This window comes from Canariomyces notabilis (assembly GCF_033297395.1).
Source record: "Canariomyces notabilis strain CBS 508.74 unplaced genomic scaffold N656scaffold_18, whole genome shotgun sequence".
NCBI lineage: Eukaryota > Fungi > Ascomycota > Sordariomycetes > Sordariales > Chaetomiaceae > Canariomyces > Canariomyces notabilis.
In genome coordinates this window covers 348,404-363,679 of record NW_027041840.1, presented here as the reverse complement: position 1 = coordinate 363,679, position 15,276 = coordinate 348,404, and the positions used below count along the sequence as shown (strand labels likewise).

Below are 15,276 nucleotides of genomic sequence, written 5' to 3'. Positions count from 1 at the left end.
TATCGATAGTTCAGAGGATGCTTATCGATAATGTCAGTGACGCTTAAACAAGGAGCACGGCCTGACACATCTGGACCCCTGCCCTGGTCTCATCTATCACCCCACCTTCCTATCACCTCCACCCCGCCGAAATAATATTATTCTGCCCCGCCATAACGTTGTTCGCGACACGATCATCCCTTCGCTGTTCCTCTTGGTCATAGTCGTGCCTTTTTCTTTCAGCTTTACCCACGCTACCAGCGGCCATAATCGCACCTAGGATCGGGCAAGATGCTCGACTTCAACGATTTCAGTACGAAGATGTCTCCTACTCCCCATATAGTCTCTGCTATTTCAAGGGCTCTATACCCGACATACAATGCTACCAACCCCTCGCTCGGCACTCTCCATGCGCCGCCCAAGAAGACTAATTCGAGTTCTTTAACAGTTGTCGAACGCGGGGGCAACCCTGAGAGGATCAGGGAAAGCCAACGCAAGCGTCATGCCAGTGTCGAAGTCGTCGATGAGATTATTGCCATGTTCGAGGACCACCGCAGGAGTGAGTCACCGTCGTCGCCAATGCTACCTGATATCGCGGCCAAACCTCTAATCATCTCCCTCGCATACAGCTGCATACTCGGCCACACAGATCAACGCAAAGATCAACGAAGTTCAAAAGCAGATCGGCCCCAAGAAGAAGGCATGCCATCCCCCCGATTATGGCCCTCGACTTGGCGCATATCTAACCACGATGTAGGCCAAGGAGGATGTTACCGATCTCCTAAAACAGAAAGGTTGGAGAAAATGAGCTGGACTGGTGTTGGGGTGGGTGCTGACATCTCCCAGCCGACCTCGAGAAGGAGAAGAAGGACCTCCTCGCCTCGGCTGCCGAGAAGGAGCAGCTGCTGAAGGCCAAGGTCCGGACTGTCGGCAATATCGTTCATGACACGGTTCCAGTCTCCAATAACGAAGTCCGTAAACGGCAGTCTTGTCGCTCGATATACTTGCCGAAAGCTGACCCGCAAAAAGGACGATAACACGGTTGAACGTACCTGGGCTCCCGAGGGGGTCGCCTTTGAAAAGCGCAATGTTCTGTCCCGTGAGCACAACCACGTTCCCCCTGCTTTCCAGCAATCAACTGACAGTCTTGAATAGACCACGAGGTTCTGGACAAATTAGACGGCTACGACCCGGAGAGAGGAGTCAAAGTTGTCGGCCATCGCGGGTACTTTTTGCGGCGGTGGGGTGTGTTCCTCAACCAGTATGAATACTTATCCCTCATGTACCCTTCAAACTCTGACGCGATGTTTCAGAGCCCTGATTAACTACGGTCTCGAATTCCTGTCCGAGAGGGATTACATTCCCCTGCAGACCCCACAGCTCATGCTCAAAGACCAGATGGCCAAGACAGCACAGCTCTCTCAGTAAGTCCGCCTTAGCCCTGGCTCTACCTTGGAGGCCCGTACTTCGTGTGTGCTTTGAAGTGCTCTGCGGCATAATGACTACTTGCATCATGGTTGCTGACTGCCGCCAAGGTACGATGAAGAGCTCTACAAGGTTACCGGAGACCAGGCAGATAAGTATCTCATTGCTGTAAGTCTGACAAACCGGAACCCCGTAGCAGCCCCAGCTATCGGTCTTCAAAGTCGCACTGTCCTGAAAATAGGACCAGTAACTCGCATCTCCTGAATCCACAGTACAAAATATCTCTCTAACGTTAATCAGACCTCGGAGCAGCCAATCAGTGCGTACCACAGCGATGAGTGGCTCCAGCCCAAGCAACTTCCTCTCAAGTACGTTATCTCCTACTCTTCAATAAGATCTTCTCTTACAGCATCAGGTATGCGGGATATTCGACTTGCTTCCGCAAGGAGGCCGGTGCTGTAAGTTCTCCGGCTCCACCTCTCCGGCTCCTGTTCAGGCTCTTACTGCTACATAGCACGGGAAAGATGTCTGGGGTATTTTCCGCGTCCACGAGTTTACAAAGGTTCGTCCCAAGTCTCCTGTATCTTGGGCTTTGATTCTAAGTTCTCCCAGGTCGAGCAATTTTGCATCACGGATCCTGAAAAGTAAGTTCCCTGCCATCGGCTGTTACAACCAGTATCTCACAGAGCTACAGGTCTTGGGAGATGTTCGACACCATGATTCGGACGTCAGAGGAATTCTATAAGTCTCTCGGCATCCCCTACCGTGTCGTCGCAATCGTCTCGGGTGCTCTCAGTATGTTTATTCTTCTTTCTATACTACGTACATCGCGAGGGTAGGCAACTGACTTCGATTATCTAGACAACGCTGGTACGTAGGGGTGAGCCAAGCGTTTTCCCGTCTGCTAACCAGCTGGAAGCTTCCAAGAAACTTGATCTTGAAGCTTGGTTCCCGGTAAGATTCGTCTTCGTGATTATATTTGGGACATAGTACTAATGACTTGTCTCGTCACAGCATCAAGGGGAGTTCAAGGAGCTTGTCAGCTGCTCGTGAGTTCAGCCACCCAGGCCTCATAGTCGGGTCACGCTATTGGTTTGCTAGAGTAGCAACCGCGACCGATCTCCGCTCCCGTTTGTATTAAGATTGTTGCTGATTTTTCATTGCAGCAACTGCACCGACTACCAAAGCCGCGATTTGGAAATCCGCTTCGGCATCAAGAAGCAGACGGACGTGAAGAAGACATATGTCCACTGCCTCAACTCCACTCTCTGCGCGACGACGAGGACAATTTGTGCTATTCTTGAGAACTTCCAGACCGAAGATGTAAGCAATATGTTGGGGTGATTATGACCATTTCAACTAACTTGGTGCAGGGTGTCAAGATACCTGAACCACTGCGCAAGGTGAGTTCAGCAGGCAAAAACTACGTTGCCAAATGCCTCAGGACTGACCAAACTAGTACCTCCCTGGCGCCCCGGAATTCATCCCATTTGCGAAAGTGGCGGCGAAGGAGAAGGAGATTCCGGTCCGGTAATGGGCCCATTGATTCTTGCGCAGACATTTGTTGTGATAAAGCCAGTTCAGCAGCATGATGGGAAGATTCTCCGGAATTCAGATCTTGCGAAAGTAGAAGGAAAATCTGGCGCTTGGTCAATAAGCATAGGGAGCCCAGAAGTTGGTCCATGGACTGATTATGTGGGCATTGATCATCTACTCGTGATGACACCTATGTTCCCCTGAGACTCAATCGACATGTACCGGAATGACAATAAAACAAATACAAACAGCCAAGGTGCCCCTTGTTGTGCATTGACCCAGGTCACCAGATCAACCGCTCGTCCCATACTACAGTGCTAAACCAGTCTGGAGGAGACATTATAGATGCACATCCATCCATGTCGAGACTTGCGACTCCTAAAGGTCCCAGTCCTGCATATGCAAACAACAGTCGACATCACATAAACGAGAAAGAAGACAAGGAGGAAATCAGAAATGAAGCGTTATCAACGGGCGATACCACGCGCCCTTTATCCCATCCTTCCCATCCTTCATTCATTCCCATTCAAACGTAATACGGAGTCGTGCCAAACTCTGGCAGCTCCTGTGCGCCCTTCATCTGTCATTGTTTGGTCTTAGCGCATCCCCTTTACTCCCCTCTGCTTTCCTTTCCCGTCAAGGCTGCGCTACAAGGTTCGAATCGGCTCGCGGTCGATTCGGTCCGGTATGGTTCAATCGGCTTGGAGGTCCGTGTGGGCGTTACCTCATAATCATGAACAAACACAAACTCCTTTCCTTCCCTTCTCCTTTTTACATGACTGAGCACTTTCCCCCTTCGGACGCCTCGGCCGGATTCTGCGACTTCTCGATCTGCCCGATCAGCAGCTCGAAGGCCTTGGCGACGTTCTCGCCATACCGCGCGCTGGCCTCGGTCCATGCGCACTTGAATTTCTCTGAAAGAGCCTTGCCTTCTTCTGGCGTGACCTGCCGTTGCTCCGGGCGCAGATCGCACTTGTTGCCTACTAGGCAGATGGGGACTGAATCGGTACCCTGGTGATATAATTGTTAGTCTACAAAGAGGGTTCGGTTAAGGTTGAGGGGTGAGTGGTGTGGGGTGGGTAAAATTCACCAGATGGTTCAGAATCTTGTCCCGTATCACCTGGACCATCTCGAACGAGGGCAGCGACTGCACGCTGTAGACGAGCATGTAGCCGTGGATGCCGATAAAGTGCTTCGAGTTGAGGATGCTGTACTCGTCCTGCCCGGCCGTGTCCACTATCTCGGTCGAGTAGTCCTGCCCCTTGTATCGGATCTCCTTGCTGAATGTGTTCTCAATGGTCGGGTAGTAACTCTCGACAAAGTGTCCGTCGACATAGCGCACTGCAAGGGAGGATTTGCCTGTTTCTCTCAAGGTTAGTGATACGCGATTCGGCTTTAGTTTGTTGTCGAATGGATAAGGGGGAGAAACAGAGAGGACTAACCGACTGAGCGGCTGCCAACTATGGCAATCTTCCTCTGCTTCGTCCCAGGCGATGGCATTTATACTGTAGTGTCGAACTCGATTGGGTGCGTGACGTCCTAGTTGGGAGGTGACAGATGCGCTACTATGACCGACGTGAACGCTATGGTTCTTATTTGTTTGGCTCTTTCTCGGAGGTACTGGAGCGGCACGTTGGAGGACTGCACGAGACGTGCAGCGGTGGTGAGCGCCCGGACGGCCTGTCTCGACTGGTGGCACTACTGGTAGTAATCGTACAAAACGGCCTCTCAAGTCGGGTTCCTTTGTTGGAACAGGAACACGAAGGAACTGCACTCTTGGCCAGTAAAGTCGCGTTGGTAACGAGAAATGTGAAGCTTGCAAAGTATGTACGTATGTAGTCGATTGATGCGTGAGTGGAATCGAAGAGCTCACCGTTTGGGCCTGATCGGAAAGGGGGCGGGGTGGCTAAGGTACTTGGCGACGTTGACGTTGGCGTCAGTTCGCGGGGTCAATGTTGCGCTGCGCTGCATTGAAGTGGGGAGAGACCATGCTCCAGCCTGCGGCTCGGGTCTAGGTCGATGAAAGCCGTCTCCCTGCCCGCAAATTAATTGAGACTGCAAATAGCCTACCACCAGATTGAATCCTCAACAACACATGCAAAATCGCTACAATTCTCATCCTAAAATATGCACTCAACTGCTAGTTACTTCCCTATCTAATTTCAAGTGGTCTTTGAAGACCCGGGGAGTTGAATCTCCCTATTTGTAGATACTTTTCTAGCGAATAGAGGCCCAAAGTGGTTTAGCAGTCTCAATTAACTTGCGGGCAGGGGGGCCGTCAAACATCCGCAGTGCCTTATTAGTGTATGCACGCCAATATACTCCCTATACATACAACCGCAGGTCCTCTTGTGGCTACAGCCATGTGACGAAGCCATGCTATGTACAATACCTATTGATTCCTTGAGACTAAGGTATTCGTGTGAAAGCCCGAATTCCAGCCTCGCCGTATACACAGTCAAACATACAGAGTAAATTTGGGCACTCATGGCCAATTCCATATGCAATCATCGAAGCCCAATGCTGGCTGCTGTCTCTTTCTAAAGGTATGTCTATGCCTATCAATCAGAACTGCCCAGTCGTTTCGCTTGAACCCATTCATGTTCCCAACGTCATGTAATTTTCCCGTCATTGACATGTCTCGAACTGTCAGCCATAACATCATAACTGAGAACGTGCCTCCCAATCATAAATCGACATCCCGTCATCCTATACAAGCCGCTTCCCGCATGTTCTCGTTTGAATCCCCCAACACCCTTTGCAAATCAAAAGACGTATGCAACAGCGGATAGGCCAGCTCTCAGTCCTGTGCTGTGAGCTGGTCTACCAGGCTTTGCAGACGAGTCAAGGCCGCCGACTCTGAATCCTGCTTCGATCCCTCTCCGCCCTGCGCCTCCGCAACTTTCTGATGGAAGGCGATAAACTCATTGATCGAATCGAGTAACGGTCGGATACTCCTTCTCCGGTGAACCGAGACAAACCGGTCCCTGATTGACTCGCGCAAGCAAAGGTAGCCCAGGAGGATTGAGAGATAGCCCAAAGCAACGTTGAGCTGGGTCTCCTCCATCGAGTCCGCCTGCGCGTTGTCAGCAATGATCCTGATAGATTGTTGAAGCAGGTGACTTACCTCTGCTGTCTTTGAGTGGTTGTCTGCAAAGACTCGGATGAGTTGATTCAGGGGTGATGTGGCCCCGTCGTCTCTTTCCTCAAGGGTGGCCGAAGCAGGCGGATAATACACACAAAAATTGATCATGGCCCCTAGCATCATGATGAGGGACTCTAATACTTTTGACAAGAATGAGTCGACCTTCATCGAGTTCAATACCATTCCAAAGGCGATACACGCCGCCTTGGCCAAGCGCCCAAGCAGCCCCTTCTCAACAAGCAGACGAGAGGCTTCGCCGTTGTGGTTTGTGACGTTCAAAGCGATCCTCAATGTGAGGCTCTCGAGGTCGTCAAAGTTATCGGCGGGCCGATCCAAAGCTGCTTCCAAGACGTCTGCAATGATTGGTGCGTAATGTTTGGTCCACCTGGCACTCAGGTGAGACTGCATCGCATTTATTGAGTGGGCCTCGAGCACATAGAGTGCTAGATAGAAATCGCATGCCTCGTGCTGCTTTGGGAAGTCCCAATACGCAGGGTTTGTCACACCTTCCGAGAGAATCGAAAACAGGCGGTCCGTAACCTCCTGGGAGAAGAAGTCGTCCTCGGCCGACGCATGGGTAGACTGCCGCATGAAAACATCCAAACACTTCAAAGCCAACGTGCGCGGAGACAAACATGTCGGAGAGAAAGGCTCCCAGATGGGTAGGTCCATGAGTGAGCCTCTTATTGTCGTTAACGTTGCCTGGCCATTTCTGGAAACATTGTATTTCTTGTTTTTGGTTAGTATGACGATATCGGTTGGCTCCTTAAGAAGCCGGCCGATGAGCTGGGCAAGGCCCTGCGATCGGAACTGCTGGATCAGATGAGCCGACGTGGTAGCGGCGAGAAGAGTAGTGACGGCAGCCAGAATCGCGTATCCAGACGCCAAATCCGTTTCCCTTCCAATAGAATTGAATACGTTGCTACTGTCGCTGTGGTTACGGAACTGTTGACGGAAGTCTTTGTCCTTCATTTTCTGAGCAACCTCCATCAAAGCACCTCTCCGCAAACCCGAAGGATTCGTTGACGGTGTGCCGACTCTGTCGAGTATATCATCCATTTCGTCGGCGAAGCGGCTATTCGCGCCGGCTTGTCTGAGCTCGTGAAGACTCCGAACAGCGCCTGAGTTGACGGTTTCATCGTCCTCATCAAGATGAGAGAAGTTGTTGATAGTTGAAGTCTTGGTCAGCCGTCCAAAATTGAACAGGGACCCGCCGTTTGAACCCGCGCTAGGATCATCGAACCCACTACCTCCTAGCAAGTCATCATCAGCTAACATCGTCCTCTGCTGACTATACGTGAACTTTGGGCCACTCCTTTTTGTCGAGATGACTGGACGAGTAACAATCTTTTGCTGACTTGGAGTCGCTAACGCTGGAGGACTGGGCTCCGGAAATGCTGGCTCCCGTTTGCTATACGAAGCCTCGGATGCCTGCGAGACACACTCATCTTCCTCAGAGCTAGTCTCGTCCTCCGCCTGTGCAGCTAATGCATCAATCAGACGCCTTTTTCGGACGGGAGGAGCCGTCGTGTATTCCGGCTTGGCAACGGCTGTAGCGGTAGTTCCACGTAGTGGTCCCTTAGGGGCAAACCTAGACGACGAAGATTGCCCGGAGAGACGGATCGGAATTTGTTGGCTTCCCTCCAGTTGTTCTGAACTGACGCTTAGATTCTTCAATGCCCGGGATGTCTTCACCGAGAATGGCATCGATGAATGGTCAGTCTCCTTCATGATGGAGACTTTTTCAGGCGTTTTCCGAGAAACTGCAGCAGGCCTCGCTGATGGTGCAGACCTTGGGATTTCTTCATCTACGGTCCCAGGCGATCGCTCGGTAGGGGGTGACGAATCCGGTGTGGAGTAAGGACCGGCCAATTTCCCCTTGTCAGAATACCCTCTCACAAGCTTTCGTTTCTTGGCTCGTGTGCTGTCATCGTGGGGCGACTCGAAGTGGGATATCTCTGGGGTCGGCTGACTTTGCGTCGCTTCGGCAGGCGGCTGGCTGCCCGCCCAATTATATGCGCTGTCTTTCGCGCTGTCCTTCTGCTGAAGGCTCTTGCCAAAGTCGATGGTGCGCGCCGGCATTCGAGCGGGCTCGGGCGAGGAGGAAGGCAACTTGAAAGTGGACAATGTCGGAATCACGGGCGCGGATTCCGCATGTCTCAGGACACCCACTGTCGTCGCCTGAGACCTCTTCCGCCCGGCTCGGCCGTAAGTTGTAACCTTCCTCTTTGGCGCGAAGCCGAAATCAAGCCCGGTAGGACTGGCCATCGTTCTGTGTTATCCGAAGATGGCGCGTGCAAGTTACTTGGAATTCGAACCAACGGCCCAGGAAGAATCATGAGGCAATGATCGTATCGAGGCAGATGGCTATCAGCAGAACAATCTCTAAGTTCGTGCCGGGTGAATCTGTGGGAGCAGTATTCGGCTTCGAGCTGCGATTCGGTCAAGACCGCGAGGAAGGATGAAACCCGTCTGAATCGCGATAGACACTCAGAATTGCCGGTTCAGGGATTGCAGCCAGTGTCCATAAAGCAAGCCAAAAGCTTTAGGCGCTAGAAGGCGCCAGAGTTATGGTTGTGGGGGAAACTTGTGTGGAGAATTGGCAGACTGTTGATGCGATTCGCGATGTTGCTGCGCCTGTTGTTGTTTTGGGGAAGCAAGCGCCTGGCAAACTCTCGGGGCGACCCCACACCAAGAGACGTCTCGGCTCCTCCCTTGCAGACGCTGGTCGAGCCCGTGCACAGTGGGTTAATGCCGAGCCTTGGCAACTGGAGGGGCATGGATAAGTAAGCCAGACCCTGATGATTGTGCTTTGTTGTGGAACTGCTAATGCCATTGCTAAAGATTCAACAGTCAAGAGACTTCCATGGCGAAGATGACTCTGGATTGACCGGATATTCGAATAGCTGTGTAATCCCGTTCTATCTCGATATAACTATACTGTTTCCTATTCTGGAAGCTTGCTTCAGAGTCCTTTGCAGAGTTATCGAGGTGTCTCACTAAAATCTGCCCTGCTCCCGTCTCTCCTGCTTCAAATGCCAAATTGCACCGCCATTCCTGTGGGATCAAGGGACAAGACCAAAGAAGCGCGGATGTGCCAGAAGTGGCGCCTCGTGTGATCTGGTCTATCGCTGGTGGGGATCTTCCTGGGCATGATAGTGTAGCTGAGAGGGGCGATAAAGACTTCTACTGTAGAGCTGAAGTTCTTTAACGTTAGCCCTCTATTCAAAGATATGCCCACGACTTCAAAGCATTTGACCGGTCCAGCTGCGGCTCCACCTCACCTTCTGTCTCACTTCCCTTTACTCCGTACTGTACCTAGGACGGCATTCTATCTTTGCACCTGTCCCCTTTATTACAGGTCAGAAAGACTGCGACTTGAGCCGTCAGGCTATCTTTGTATGCCTATCCTCTTTTACACATCGAAAGACGGCGCCTCAAAACGTCCACATCTGTCGTAGCGGCCTTTCGTCTGCTTTTGGGTAAATTCCTTTTTATGGTGCATCTCACTCGCGCCCATTGTTCTGGCGGTGTATCCAGCAACTACAATGTCGAGCCCCGTGTCTGCTCCAACCCAATGTGTCGGCCCTGAGTACCGCTCAGAGAGCCAAAAGCCCATTGCGACAGTCTCAACACCGGTCGATGTCGACACAGTCACCGTCCTCCCGCAGACGCCCCAGCTGATCGCCCTGCTCTCGTGAGGTGTTTCCTTTTTGCCCATGTCTGAGTTAGCTTCTAACATGTCTTACAGAATTATTCGCAACAAGGATACCCAGCGAGGCGACTTCATTTTCTACTCAAACCGAATCATTCGTCTCTTAGTAGAGGAGGGTCTCAATCACTTGCCCACCGTTGAGCATACTGTGACTACCCCTGTCGGGCGCCCCTACGAGGGCCTGGCGTTCCAGGGCAAGATATGTGGTGTGTCAATCATGCGGGCCGGCGAGGCGATGGAGCAGGGTTTGAGGGAGTGCTGCCGGTCAGTAAGGATTGGCAAGATACTGATCCAGAGAGACGAGGAAACGGCCCGGCCTAAGCTCTTCTACGACAAACTCCCCGAGGACATTGCCGACAGATGGGTCTTGCTGCTTGACCCCATGTTTGCGACAGGTGAGTTGCAATCTGCATGTTAGGATCGAGCAGCCACTAACCATCCCATAGGTGGCTCGGCCATCATGGCTGTCGACGTCCTCAAATCGCGAGGAGTACCCGAGGAACGTATCCTGTTCCTTAACGTCCTTGCAAGCCCAGAAGGTATCCGGAATTTTGCGGTCAAGCATCCCAAGGTGCGAATAGTGACCGCTTTTGTTGATCCGGGACTGGATGAGAAAAAGTGAGCCCCTTTCGTTTACATGAGCCGGAAATTAGACTGACGGGGTTTGGTAGCTACATCATACCCGGTTTGGGTGATTTTGGGGATAGATATTATACCCGGTGAAGCTTAGCGTTCCCAGAGTCCAGCCGTCTCTGCATGAGAGTAATGGAAACGTCAAATACCCCCCAATGTCAAATAGTGTCCCCTGAGACCCTCGCAGACCTCTGTTATGACTGAAACCGCCAGTGCCCGCCAATATTTTATTTCAATGCCTTCAACGCCCCAGCGAACGCGAAACCTAGTGAAGGTGAAGTTGAAACCGAACCCCGCCAGTGATAGATCAATCGTATTCATCATCAGCCACAATGCCCTCCCCTTCGTATCCTCTGTCATCATCGTCCTCTTCTATTCTCCGGCTCGAGGTCATGGCTCGTCCACTAGGTAACCTGCTAGGAGCTGACTGTGTTGCGGCTTCCTGGGCGACGGCATCTGGAAGGCGAGTCAGTCCATGTTCAAGGTAACCAGAACGCGCTGTAACCTACCTGCTGCATCTACCCATTCACTGTAAACGTCTACAGCAGCGGAGAGATCTACCACGCCGTTTAGCCATCTCGCGCCTTACGCCTCCATCAGTCGGTCATAGAAGGTTATGCTTACAGTTGATCCCGCATTGGAATCTCTGACCACAAACTTTGCATTCCAGGTAGCCAATGCCGGCCTTCTTTTCGAGCTTGACCGTCACGGACTTTTCATGGTTGCAGAAGAGACAGGTGAAGAGGGTTGGGAGAGGCTCGTTCTGAATACCGGAGGCTGTCAGCCCTAGATTTTCCACTAACCGCAGGTTCCAATTCTGGCATCAAAGGACAAGAGTTCATGCCTTCTTCTTCGCCACTGGCTTCCTAGAACTCTTGCGTTTCCCCATTGTTCCTTGGATGTTCGTCAGGCTTCGAGAGAAGCGTTTGACTCAGGTCGCGAGGGGTATGGAGAGCAATAACGTGCAGGTTGATGGTGGGAACGTCGACGAAGGGAATCGGGAGCAATAGCGTGGGCTAATATTAGGAGCGTCGACGAAGGAAATCGGGTTTAAAAGCGCGGAGTTGATATTCTCCTTATGTAGGTAGTTTATCCAGGTAATCAGTCAACAGCCTGCGTCTTAACTATGAATTGGCCGCGCGCTGTGTCTCAGGCCTGCTTCTTTGAAACACGTCCAGGATAATTGCCACCGAGACGGAGGAATGTGCGTGCCTTTCAAGGCTCTCAGCTTGATGAAAATATGAGATGCGATGGTCTGTCGCAGCACAAGCAGCCGGAAGGTTTGCAGTGTTAATGGTGAAGTGGTCCGTGCGCAAGCGTCGCTCGTCCGCCCGGGACGCTCAGTCACCGCAGTGCCAGGTCCACAACTCCACATGGAAGTCGCGTCCATCTTATCACAAGTACCGGCCTTATCAAGGCAGCGCTCTCGTCTAAACAATGTACTCTGGGGAGTTGTTCATTCATCCCATTGTACTTTACATATAGTTGTTGTTCTGCTTGGCTTGAAATACGGGCTTCAACAACAGACAGTACAGGTGCGTTCGACTAATTCTTTGCTCATAACCAAGCCAGCACTTATACACTTTTACATACACAGTAATAAGCTGAACACGTTCACGTTACAGCCAGGGATGTCCACTGCCAGTCCAGCAAATTCCCAAGTTCCACTGCCGCGGGAGCCGATCCGATTGCAGTGCCCGCTGCTGGCGTCCCGAGTGGAGCAGAGGCCCGCAGTGCTGCAGGGCCGTCCTGCTCAACGGGACGCCACACACCCCTGGCTATCGATCACCTGCGCAATCGTCCGTGCCGGCGCTTTCCCACCGCCATTGATACCTGCCAAACACGCACCTAATGGAGCCCATTCTTATCACGAGGTCGGGCCTTAGACCGGGAACTGTGCACATTCCAGCTTCCCAAGTATCCTGAGCTCCAACAATTTCAACTAATTTTGTCTGCAACATCGAGAAAATATCGGGTTTGTTACACCCTTTGTTCCGCTGGCTTTTGTCTAGACTGAATATAAATAAGGCACCAATCTGATCGACATCATCGCACCTGGGTGTCACCGTCTCGTCTACGCCCTCTGTATCGTTGCCAATCTACCTATTTTCTTGATTTCACCTCCACTCTAATCGCTCCTGCCTCCTACTGTATCCAGTTCTCGTGATGGCTTCGGACTTGGAAGAGGTACAGAAGGTCTTGAGGACCGTCGCTGAGGGTCAGGCGCAGCTCTTGTCCGCGGTCGAATCAATCTCGCAGCGTGTCGGTGAGCTGGAGAGATCTCGAGATGGCCACCGCCAAAACAACCCCGAGATAGATGGGGTTGGTCGGACCGCGACTCCGCTCGGCTCGGGCTTTACACACACACCGGCGGCGGTGATGCCGGCCGAAGCGGGGACAAGGACGCCTCCGGCGCCGTCCTCCCCGGAAGTCAAATCCGGCTTCTCCTCTCGCGTAATCCTAACCACCTATCCTAAGCAGATCGGTATCAAGCCGCTGCCGTTGGATTGGGGCGCAGCAGATCCACTACAGCGCGGGCCGGTGACCGTGTCCAGGTCGGCATCCACCATAGGGAGACGGAACGCCATCGGTGCTCACGGAGGGTCGTATTCCATCTATTATGCATTAGCCCTAGCCAGCAGGGAGCTCAAGGCCGATCACAAGCCCGACTACACTAATACCGAGCCCGCCGTGAAGATCGGCCCTTTTCCCCAGTGGTCTGACAAGAAGAAGATTGTGGCCATGGACCCCTGGGGGCACTTGGTGCCTTGGCTCTTTAAGGATGTCATGGAGAAAGAAAACGGCAGGTTCATAAGTACAACCTCGTCAGCCCGGCCTCTAACATGCGGATAGTGGATCTCCGGCCGACTATTGCTATCACCAAGGCCCACATGAAATTGCCCGAACTCGAGGAGAGCGTGAGAAGCGGACGGCTGGTTCCTGATGGGAAAGTGTGCCTCAACAAATTTGGCGAGCTCAGCGTGACCAAGTTCGCTGTCGAGCCTGTCTGGTATCTCCCGGGCGTTGCCGAACGATTTGGCATTGATGAAGGCACGCTGCGCAGGTCGCTCTTCGAGCATACGGGGGGCATGTACCCCGAGGTAAATCTCGACAAAAGAAAAAGGTGTATTCGCCTCATTCGACATGACACTGATGCAGTGTCTAGTTGATAACCCGCTCCGACATCAAGGTATTCCTGCCGCCTATTGGTAAACAATCTCCCACTCCCCACGCACTAGCACTCGTGACGTGTTCTGACACTGGCCACAGGCGGCTTGACGGTTTACTGCTTCGGAGATCCGGCCAAAATGTCAGATCCTTCCAAGAGGCTCGCATTGCGCATCCACGATGAGGTATGTAGCCATCAAAATCGCCTTACTGGTGACCTGCTGACTCACGTCGGGCAGTGCAATGGAAGCGATGTCTTCGGCTCCGACATCTGCACGTGCAGGCCGTATCTCATCTTCGGCATCGAGGAGGCGGTAAAAGAAGCACAAAATGGCGGCAGCGGTGTTGTGATCTACTTCCGCAAGGAAGGCAGAGCTCTTGGCGAAGTGACAAAGGTAGGCCATACCTTAATCCGTTCCTCTGTGGTTGCGTCCGATGCTCACCCGAACGCAGTACCGTACGTCTCATCCCCTTGGTCTCACGGCTTTAGAGCGCCTCCCCGCTGTGTTTCGGTGCGCCGGGTGCCATTGGCTTGTCTAACCGGGATCTGCAGTCGTATATAACGCCCGCAAGCGCGGGGAAGATCGTGCATCGGACTACTTCAAGAGAACCGAGAACATCGCGGGGGTCAAGGATATGCGGTTCCAAGCCTTGATGCCGGATATCCTGCACTGGCTAGGCATCCAGAAGATTGACAGAATGCTCAGTATGAGCAAGTGAGTTGCGCATACGCCTCGACCTCCAAGTCTGATCTAACGCATCTTCAAATCCAGCATGAAGCACGACGCGATCGTGGGACAGGGGTGAGTACAAGCCTTCGCTGCGCTGCTGCAAGAACTGGCATTTCTCACGAGACATCCAATAGTATCCCCATCCACGAGCGAGTTGAGCTCCCCGAGTCGTTGATCCCAGCGGACTCGAGAGTAGAGATCGATGCCAAGATCAATGCCGGTATGGTGACATGCTGCTTGCCCCTTCTGACTGACCCCGTCCTGACATGCGATGTTCTTGCAGGATATTTCACAACGGGCCAGCGAATGACGGAGGAACAGCTCAAGTCAGTGCAGGGCCGCATATGGGAGGAGTAAGCAATACCGAAGATGTGACGAATCGCGGGGTGCAGGATACTGACCGAACCACAGCATCGACCACTAAAGGTCCGTCAGGGCTGTGCTTTACGGATCCAGATGGCCTGCAGGTGCGCAGTATTTAAGCAGTCACGCCTGCCGTTGCGAGCCGCTCACCCTCCAACATGGACCCGCCAATACCGTTGGACATTGGTGCCACGAGCTCAGGCTCGAAGAAGCGTGATGATACCGGTAGCAGATTGGTCCATTGCAAGTCTGTTCGCCTCTTCTTCAGAATATGTGAAGATATCCGCTGCGGCATTTTCAACAGTATCCCCACGGGAAATGAAGCAAGTACTGTAGAGGCATAAAAAAACAAAGGCTTCTTGTCACGCGCTCACTTGAACAACCCCTGATTAAACATGCAGTGCCGATGTTGGGTTGACGCCCTGGCGCCTTGGGCATATCCGTTCCTTGATCAAGATTTATCCCCTTCCCCGCTGTTATCCGCACCCCGAGAAACATACCGGTAGTCTGGGGTGAGATCCGATGTTGAGAGTCGTCGGTTACTGCAGTGACTTTGCCCGTATGTTCCGAATATGATGCGG

At 52.5% G+C, this 15,276-nt stretch overlaps 7 protein-coding genes across 7 annotated transcripts; 4 read left to right on the top strand and 3 right to left on the bottom strand.

The window, feature by feature from the left end:
• Positions 1-40: 40 nt before the first annotated feature.
• Positions 41-3,119, top strand: N656DRAFT_199959 (serine-tRNA ligase). The gene is made up of 20 exons (XM_064808859.1): positions 41-292; positions 428-538; positions 609-679; positions 737-773; positions 826-950; positions 1,009-1,078; positions 1,135-1,240; positions 1,293-1,403; positions 1,515-1,572; positions 1,705-1,772; positions 1,820-1,862; positions 1,919-1,966; positions 2,017-2,048; positions 2,099-2,199; positions 2,266-2,274; positions 2,324-2,358; positions 2,419-2,453; positions 2,571-2,727; positions 2,787-2,807; positions 2,864-3,119. The coding sequence occupies exons 1-20, from the start codon at positions 271-273 to the stop codon at positions 2,936-2,938; spliced, it is 1,335 nt and encodes a 444-aa protein (XP_064668287.1). The 5' UTR covers positions 41-270; the 3' UTR covers positions 2,939-3,119.
• Positions 3,120-3,593: 474 nt separating this feature from the next.
• N656DRAFT_200259 (uncharacterized protein) lies at positions 3,594-4,624 on the bottom strand. Its single transcript, XM_064808860.1, has 3 exons — positions 4,383-4,624; positions 4,031-4,299; positions 3,594-3,951 (listed from the first exon to the last, which is right to left on the bottom strand). Exons 1-3 carry the CDS (start codon positions 4,438-4,440, stop codon positions 3,712-3,714), a joined length of 567 nt encoding a protein of 188 aa, XP_064668286.1. The 5' UTR covers positions 4,441-4,624; the 3' UTR covers positions 3,594-3,711.
• A 966-nt stretch (positions 4,625-5,590) lies between these two features.
• N656DRAFT_199021 (uncharacterized protein) lies at positions 5,591-8,491 on the bottom strand. Its single transcript, XM_064808854.1, has 2 exons — positions 6,068-8,491; positions 5,591-6,016 (listed from the first exon to the last, which is right to left on the bottom strand). Exons 1-2 carry the CDS (start codon positions 8,351-8,353, stop codon positions 5,741-5,743), a joined length of 2,562 nt encoding a protein of 853 aa, XP_064668285.1. The 5' UTR covers positions 8,354-8,491; the 3' UTR covers positions 5,591-5,740.
• Positions 8,492-9,252: 761 nt separating this feature from the next.
• On the top strand, positions 9,253-10,549 carry N656DRAFT_199509 (PRTase-like protein). The gene is made up of 4 exons (XM_064808858.1): positions 9,253-9,782; positions 9,837-10,195; positions 10,247-10,418; positions 10,472-10,549. Exons 1-4 carry the CDS (start codon positions 9,634-9,636, stop codon positions 10,521-10,523), a joined length of 732 nt encoding a protein of 243 aa, XP_064668284.1. The 5' UTR covers positions 9,253-9,633; the 3' UTR covers positions 10,524-10,549.
• On the bottom strand, positions 10,480-11,502 carry N656DRAFT_199018 (transcription elongation factor). Its single transcript, XM_064808853.1, has 4 exons — positions 11,278-11,502; positions 11,058-11,196; positions 10,943-10,990; positions 10,480-10,889 (listed from the first exon to the last, which is right to left on the bottom strand). The coding sequence occupies exons 1-4, from the start codon at positions 11,320-11,322 to the stop codon at positions 10,741-10,743; spliced, it is 381 nt and encodes a 126-aa protein (XP_064668283.1). The 5' UTR covers positions 11,323-11,502; the 3' UTR covers positions 10,480-10,740.
• N656DRAFT_199480 (uncharacterized protein) lies at positions 11,454-12,693 on the top strand. Its single transcript, XM_064808857.1, has 3 exons — positions 11,454-11,968; positions 12,059-12,408; positions 12,663-12,693. Exons 1-2 carry the CDS (start codon positions 11,684-11,686, stop codon positions 12,317-12,319), a joined length of 546 nt encoding a protein of 181 aa, XP_064668282.1. The 5' UTR covers positions 11,454-11,683; the 3' UTR covers positions 12,320-12,408; positions 12,663-12,693.
• Positions 12,460-14,874, top strand: N656DRAFT_199430 (uncharacterized protein). Its single transcript, XM_064808856.1, has 11 exons — positions 12,460-13,236; positions 13,287-13,534; positions 13,600-13,642; positions 13,704-13,786; positions 13,841-13,996; positions 14,055-14,058; positions 14,155-14,317; positions 14,375-14,404; positions 14,467-14,552; positions 14,616-14,685; positions 14,744-14,874. Exons 1-11 carry the CDS (start codon positions 12,600-12,602, stop codon positions 14,754-14,756), a joined length of 1,533 nt encoding a protein of 510 aa, XP_064668281.1. The 5' UTR covers positions 12,460-12,599; the 3' UTR covers positions 14,757-14,874.
• The last annotated feature ends 402 nt before the right edge of the window (positions 14,875-15,276 follow it).